The sequence below is a fragment of the Cynara cardunculus genome (assembly GCF_001531365.2).
Source record: "Cynara cardunculus var. scolymus isolate 2C chromosome LG 12, CcrdV1, whole genome shotgun sequence".
NCBI lineage: Eukaryota > Viridiplantae > Streptophyta > Magnoliopsida > Asterales > Asteraceae > Cynara > Cynara cardunculus.
This window is the reverse complement of record NC_037539.1, coordinates 5,703,756-5,712,050: the sequence shown is the minus strand read 5'-3', so window position 1 is coordinate 5,712,050 and position 8,295 is coordinate 5,703,756. Positions and strand designations below refer to the sequence as shown.

Genomic DNA, 8,295 nt, shown 5'->3' with positions numbered 1-8,295 from the left:
ATAATTTTAAAAAATATCCGTTGAATGTGAGAGATAAATGCATATGAGGGGGTGAGTGTATGTGATGAGAAGAGGGGTGAAAAAGTGAAAAGGGTATCTTGGTCATTTAGAATTTTAAGACTTTAAGACTTTTGATGAATTTGCTTAATAAGATAGTATAGATACACGTACAATTTACATACGCTTTTAAAAGTGGTATCTACATCCCTGCAATTCATTTATGATAAAATTTAATATTTAAATTAATTTAATTATATTAATTAAACATATTTATTATGATTGTATTTATATTTTATTTAAAAATAATATATATATATATATATATACAAACATACTTTTTTAAATAAGAATAATTAATTTTATGTATTAAAAAAGTTTGTTGGTGTCTAGGTGACATTGCAACAAAAATTACAAAATTTGCAAGTATCAGACAAGACTTTGATGAGGTAGTCATTTGCAATTTCTTTTGAAAGAGCTTTGCAAGCCCCAGATGAGGTAGTCATTTGCAATTTCTTTTGAAAGAGCTTTGCAAGCCCCACGTGGATGGTCTTAGAATATTAGGAAATATAAAGAACATCAACCAAAAAATAAAGTCACTTGAAATCAACCAAAAAGTCTTGAAATCAATCAAAAGAACCAAAAACAACAAAAAATTAAAAAATCCCTTTGAAACGGTGGAATTCAGTTAAAAACACATCGGACAACTTTGCGTTCCTGTGATCCATCTTAAAAGTGCAACCGATCGGCAAAAACTACGGGGACGCCGATGCTGAAGATGGTTATGGACATGACTGTGGGTTTGGTGGATGGGGGAGGCAGTGGTTACGATGGTTATCATGATTGATGGTCTAGCGGAGATGGTGGTCGTGATTGTTGGTCCAGCGGAGATGGTGGTTACGGTGACAGATACAGATTTGATATGCATTTGAACCTATTTGAACCCGTACCCGTTATTTCATCTTCTCCTGAAACATGGAAGGTAAGATATTTGCAGAAAATGTAGCAAAGGATCCATCAAAAGTACAATGATAAAAACGGCAATTTGGAACCAATCCTCATATTGATTGCCTAAAGACATCTGCATTGGTTAGTGTTAGTTGTTGCCTCCCGAATGAAACAAGAGACATCAATTGACACGAACCACTGCAGATATCTATAATCAACAACTGATATGAGATCAATTCCACACTCGGATGATGCTGACTCCTTGAAATCAACCAAAAAACGAAAAAAGTATTTCGAAATCAACCAAAAGTTGATCCTGGGACATTGCCTGCCACCATTTGATTTACCTATCTTGTATCGTACCTCACCTTCATGAGTCCAAGAACATCGAACATTCTTGGTAAAACGTCAAGGAGAAAGGAGGTTTGAATAGAGAAGGAAGGCAGAGAAAGAAGCTGCGGACACCTGTTCCGGCCACCAGAATCAATGAGAAGCACATCGAGACAGGTAAACAGCTGGTTGTTTCAAGAAGGGTGGTCCCAGTTTTTCTTCTGATAACTATATCCATTTACGGTTGGAGTTAACCAGGAACAGCAAGCATTATGACCTGGAAATGGCAAGCCAAGACTCTTGATGAACTTGATATCAAGAAATGGCAGCTGTCCATAATTTGCTGGTAAGCGAAGAGATATTCATGGAGGAGAGGAGAATGGGGTTGTATCCGACAGCGATGACGGTATAAAGCTAGTAATACCACCTGTTCTTTTACCAAAGGGTCATTGGCCCAACAATATCCGGGTTATTGGTTAATCCTAGTCTCTCTAGAGGTCTAAGGGTTAAAACCTTACCAAAAGTGGGGACTATGCATGAGTATTTGATTTATATAAATATTATATACTTTAAAAAAAAATACCACCTCTTTTTGACAGTACACAAAGATCTTGGATGCAAGTGAGCAGATAGTGGCAATTGTACTGGGACTGGTCAATAGTTTCAACAAATATGAAGACGCCAAATTCAGCAAAAGCTACAATATATATTGCATGAGTTACAAGTTATCGTAGATTTGATTTACCTAATGGTCTGTTGTCTTGTTAGGACCAGCCCGTCTTCCCTTACATTAACCGCCACAATGCAACCTTCATAGGCCGTCTTTAGCAATTATTCCAATCATCCCTGACCTGCTAGATAGATAAAACAGCATGCTACACAAATATGAAACCAAAAAGACAAGAACAAAGCGCAGAGGAAACATTTTCTTGCTCTTCCAAGGCTGATGGGTGGTTGGAAATATGTCAAACAATATCTGCTTTGTTTTAACCTCTCTAGAAACATAAATGGAACTATAAAACATTTTATAGCGCCAGCCGGATAAGTCCTCTGTTTCAGAAGCCAAAGCCAGAGCCGAGCTACCAGATCCCTTCAATCCCAACAGCAAAATGAAAAAGATTTAGAATAACGTTTGGTATTTATCAGTCAGTCTTCTCGCATATCGGACTTCCTCTTTGCCTGCACAGCTAGGCGTGCATCTCTCTCCCTCTCAAATTCACGATAATCTGCACGCTGCAAGAAGGAAACTTTATCTAGATACTGATTTCCACTCTTCTTGTAAGTTTCCAGCTCCTCATCCAACCGGTTTTCTTCCTTAAACTCCCCCCAGTCCTTCTTCGTCTTATCAAGGACACTTAGTTTTGGTTTTTTCCTAATTTGCTCAAGAATCGCATCAACTGCACTACCCCCTCCTGCGCCTTTTTCTTTTTCGGATGCTTCTTTCATATTGGCATCAACTAGCTTCTTTACTTCAATGGATTCCCCTGCAAAGTCCCTCACTTCTCTCACCTGCAAAAATCATAGCTCATCATCTAGATCACAGCTCAATTACCTAACTCAACACATGAATGCAAAATGAGCTAAAAATAGCTTTACAAAAGAGAACCTAGATAACCATGGAGAACACTCGCAAAACAAGAGTGGAGGACTTGGAACTATATTGCTACATGTTATTCCTGCAAACTCGATGGATGCAAAATCAGGAGGTATCCCTCTTTTATAGGCAGTTTAACCCCTCCTAGAAATGATAGATTAAGGAATCTTTTACAAGACTCAAGAATGCCATAGAATATAAGAGGGTCCTACAATTCAATGGAAAACTTGATTGTCCTAGAGCATGGGCCCTTCCACTCGGCACTGTCGGAACTAAGGCCGACTTTCGTCCCTATGACACTGTCAATCCAGAAGTAGATTAATAAAAAAAACTTGGGGAACTCATCGAGTGGTAACAAGCAGACTATCAATGTCTAGAACATTTAGACAAAATCACAAACAAAAGTGCTAAACATTATTACAAAAGAAGAGAGAAAAATAATGATCATCTCTGAGAAGAAAGAAGAAAGAAGAAAGAAGAAAGAAGAAAGAAGAAAGAAGAAAGAAGAAAGAAATGCCATGCAAACAAATTTCATAGTGATGGAGAAGACTGACGAATTAATGAAGAGAAGAAAGAAACACCAGGCAAACAACTATGATTTGTTCAAATCATGAATTCATGTATCCATTTCTTCCATATTTTCATCCCTATTTTGCTTTTACATGTGGGGATTATGTCAAGACCCAACTGGTGAAGAAGAACACATCAATCATGGTGCAGAGGGGGTTAAGCATATAAGGTAACACTAATACAGCATGTAACCTTCAAGCTCAAGAATTAACCTCCTCAAGGAAAAAAAACTCATATATAACACTTGTGGACTTCTGTGAGATGATGATTAGAGAATTGTTCTTAATAGGTATGACAGACAGTATGATATGACTTCTTGCACTATAAGCCTAAGGTGTGACATTTTTCACTTTTTACTGTTCAACCCTGTTGCCAATATGCACGACATTGAACCTCCCTGAAAGAATTAAGAAAAAATGTGTACAAATTTACCATATAGAACACATTTTTGTGTCCAAATGCCAGGACATACAACTATAACAACAAATTAATGAGCAAAGCGCATCTCTGAAGTGAAACGATGTGATATAGATTTCAGTCAAGACGAAGAAAGGAATACAGAAGAGTATGACACTCCTACGAGTTTGGATAAAGCCCCCACAAAGATAAAAACAAGAAGTTGCAAAAGCAACTGAATGTCATACAATGAATTTACCTCAATTTTCCCCCTTCCTGAAACAGCAGCCATGGATGCTGCTTCCTTGACAGCAGAAAGGGCAGCAGCTGCAACCTTTAAAGCCTCTTCACCAACACTGTCTCTTCTATCATCTGGCTTTAAACTTGGTATGGATTGGACAGGTAAACTCTTCTTTGGTCCAAGCCCAAGAACTGTCATCCAACTCTAATAAAGATGAATAAGTGAATATGTTAAGTTGAGATGTTTCAATACAAATAATGTATAGGAACACTTACAGAAGAAGATGATTTTGAAGAAGGCTTAGATGAAGTTCCTTTTAAATTTGAGGTAGACTTCTTAATAATGGAATTCAGCTTCTCTGTGGAAATTCCCTTTTTCATCTGCTGCCATACAGCATCAACTCTAGCATTCTTTTCTGGAATCACGGAACAAATTTTAACCAAATCAACTCACTTGAACAGACATGGAAGCATATGAAAAAGACATCATGCAAAAACAGACAGCAAAAAAATGTTAGATTGAAGACTAGCCTAGACCCTATAAATTATTCATGTTGTAGTGACTGAGTTTGGCTTACGGATGACCTCTTATGATCATTTTGTGTTCTTTACTTCGTCATCTTCCGGATATATTCTACTAGTGGTATACGTTAATGAACATTGTGATTACCGGGAGTGATGAGACTGAGATCAAGAAGCTAAAAGATTTCCTTGCATCTCGGTTTCAAACAAAGGACCTAGGTCCTTTAAAATACTTCTTGGGAGTTGAAGTATCTCGTACTCGGAAAGGGATATGTTTGTCTCAACGGAAATATTGTTTGGATATATAAAATGACTCTGGTATGATTGAAACAAAACCTTGTAAGGCCCAATAATTCCAAATATGAAATTGAAAGCGGACGATGGAGATCTACTTGAGGATCCAGAAAAGTACAGAAGAACCGTGGGAAAGCTAAACTACCTAACATCGCTTTTCCAGTGAGTGTAGTAAGTCAGTTTATTTCATATTCGAGAACTCCACATCGGGACGCTGTTAGGCATATACTCGAAGTACCTAAGGGTGCTCCTAGTCTTGGTATCCTTTATCAAAATCACGATCATCATGCCATAGAAGGTTCACAGATGCCGACTATAATGGGGGTCCTACTACTAGACAGTCTACGACAGGCTACTGTGTATTGGTTGGAGGGATCTAGTTTCATGGAAAAGCAAGAAACAAAATGTCGTTTCCCGGTCAAGTGTTGAATCTGAATACAGGGCTATGGCCCAAACCACTTGCGAGCTGATATGGTTGCGTAATCTGCTAGGTGAAATTGGGTTTGCTCAATCTAAACCAATGAACCTATATTGTGATAATAAGGCGGCTATCCACATTGCAAACAATCCCGTGTTTCATGAAAGAACAAAAAACATCGAGGTTGACTGCCATTTCACTCGTGAAAAGCTAGAAGATGGAATCATCTCAACTCCCTTTGTTCGAACAAGAAGACAACTTGTTGATGTCTTTACCAAAGCATTACCTGGTTTGTGAATCTCTTTTATTTGTAACAAGCTGTGCATGATTAACATCTATGCTCCAGCCTGCGGGGTAAGATACTCGATATCATTGTAAAATAGGAATTGAAGATTATGGGTAATCTCTCCTTGTAATTTGCTGCTGTGAATATCTGAGGAATCCTTTCCTTTTCTTCTCATATTCTTTGTGTATATATAGCCTTTGTACTTCACTCTTTTGAGACAAGTGAAGTAAACAAAGAATTCTACACTTCTCAAATAGGTGAATTGAATGGGAGGGTGTGTGTCAGATCCCACAATGTTAACCCAAATCTGCCATACATGAATTGGGAAGAGAGGAAGATAAGAAGAGTGACAAGAGCTAGAAACATTGCCACATATTACTGAGAGGGAGAGGGAGAGGGAGAGGGGAGAGAGAGAGAGAGAGAGACAGAGAATGCCCGCCATCGCCTCTACTCCTCCTCCACCATTCACTTTTTCTCCTTCATTGAGAAGTCTTCTTCTGATATGATCGTATGAATATCCTCAAGGTTCTGCTGTTGATATTCATTCGGCAGATTCAGAAACAGAGATAGACTTGAAAACAGAGAAATATAAGAGAAAAAAATACAATGGTTTGACTTTGCTCTTGGTGGGTGGTAAATATTTTAGGGTTTAAGACCCTTCAGATAGACTTGCTGGCTTGACAACCTTACCTACAGAATAGACATTTCAAACTTAAAGTATGGCATGATGGTCAGAGCTATGTATTGAGTTTCCTCCCCAGCTATTGAGTGGTAAGAATTGCTGATTCTTGAATTGCTATTTACACTTAAACAAACTACCTCTTATCATAGAGCTACTCTGACGAAACATGGGCAGAAATCTGTGCTTATTCATCGAGTCTATGCAATCCCCTAAAATGCCTAATATGCTGTTCAGTTAAGATACCACCACAAATTCGTAACTTGCAAGTCATATATCCTACTCAGTGTTTTAAAAGTCTCTGATTTAGGGCAGCTTATGTGACAGCCTAGGAGTTACGCATCCACAGCACCACTTGAGTTATTTAAGGCTGCTTAATTGGTTACCTAGGAGTTAAACATCCTACCCCTTCAATTTGCAAATAATCATTGAATTAAGTATTATAAAATTCTTGGTATTAACTGACTTTTACCAGACCGTGTTTCTTACACGAGTGTCCCCAATTAAAGCAAATCTTCCCAATCATTCATAAACCATAAATAGATGCACGGCAAGTGCAACAAAAAAACCAAATCATTTTGCTAAACACTGTATGCACACGACCACTGATCTGATGTAGGAATATGTATCCGATTAAGAATTGGAATCTTTTGAGATAAATGGCTTGGAAGTTGGAACAGTTATTATATAGAACTCTTCAAGCGAACAACAAGAGAATCATCACATGTGAGAATAAATCTACACACACAAGCGAATGGAGTATTTACCTAACTCACTGCTTTCAGAACCTTCTGTTTTTGCTTCAGAATGGAAGTGGTACGGATTTATAATATTTATCGGGTACATTATTAAGCTATCGCATATGATGACAGGGGACTGAAGCTATTCCAGGCCCTAAAGATTATGGCAACTAAATGCTACTAATCATACTTAAAGTACATACCTGGAAGGGTTTGAAGATTGGCGTTCGTGACGAGCGGCGGCATCAGTTGAGGAACATCGGTGGTAGTCTGCGGCTGTTGATCTCCAGAAAAAGCGACGGCCTTACCCTTCCCTTCTTCATTCATTTTTAGAGAATTTTGAAGGGAAATTTGATCCAGAAGCAGGTAGTGGTCGTCAGACACCAATCGGAGTATTTCGGAGAATATTTTTGAAAAGTCGCCGGAGAAAATCCAATCGTGGATGCTGAGAAGCGGAGGGCTTGAGAGCAGCGATCAGTGAGGACTGAGGACGATGGGTAGGGCGCTAATCTGTCGAAGGACGACAAAACCTGAAACGGCCTTTGGCTACCTACACCTCATTTTACGGCTAAAAGATAACGATCGATAGAGTGAGGGATCAAATCCGAAGGTTTTTATAAATTATGAGGGTTAATTTATAATATAAAACTGTAAGGACAAAAATCGTTATAATTGACAAAGCACAGGGACCAAAACTGTAGTTTACTCTTGTTAAGATTACAATTTCGAATTATTAAAAGAAAGGAGTAGATTTCGATTTTCATGTGGTTTGTTAATATTTTCAATTTTTGTCCCTATAGTTTAGAAAGTGTTATTTTTATTCTTATAGTTTGTAATTTGTTGCTATCTTCGTTTCGTAACTGATTCCTATCTTTAAGTACAAGAGACTAAAACAGTAAAAAATTATAAACCATAAAGAATCGAAAACAACAATAAATTGTAAATTATAAGAATAAAAATAACAAGAAATCACAAACCATAGAGATGAAAACTATAATTTATAAACCACAAGGAAGAAAAAATAAATTAAACAAACCAAAGGGATGAAAATTGTTATTTACTCTAAAACGTTTAAACAAACAAACATTGAAATTAGAGTAAACTAGAAGACTATTCGCGTAATGGAGTGAGACACATCTCGATTTTAATGTTTTATTTTATTATTTGTATATGTTGATATTATAATACGATTTTATGTGTTTTTAAGAAAACAATAATAATTTTATTTTTGAATAAAATATAAATTTGAAGATATCATAAAAAATTAAAAAAAAAATATAT

At 37.2% G+C, this 8,295-nt stretch overlaps 1 protein-coding gene across 2 annotated transcripts; it reads right to left on the bottom strand.

Moving 5' to 3' along the window:
• Positions 1–2,004: 2,004 nt before the first annotated feature.
• Positions 2,005–7,550, bottom strand: LOC112522409 (craniofacial development protein 1). 2 transcript variants are annotated; one of them, XM_025131508.1, is made up of 4 exons: positions 7,218–7,279; positions 4,352–4,486; positions 4,095–4,280; positions 2,005–2,784 (listed from the first exon to the last, which is right to left on the bottom strand). In XM_025131508.1, the coding sequence occupies exons 2-4, from the start codon at positions 4,454–4,456 to the stop codon at positions 2,422–2,424; spliced, it is 654 nt and encodes a 217-aa protein (XP_024987276.1). In that variant the 5' UTR covers positions 4,457–4,486; positions 7,218–7,279; the 3' UTR covers positions 2,005–2,421. The 2 variants fall into 2 exon arrangements, with proteins under 2 accessions (XP_024987276.1, XP_024987275.1); XM_025131507.1 differs by having other exon boundaries at positions 2,007–2,784; positions 4,352–4,491; positions 7,218–7,550.
• Between the last annotated feature and the right edge of the window lie 745 nt (positions 7,551–8,295).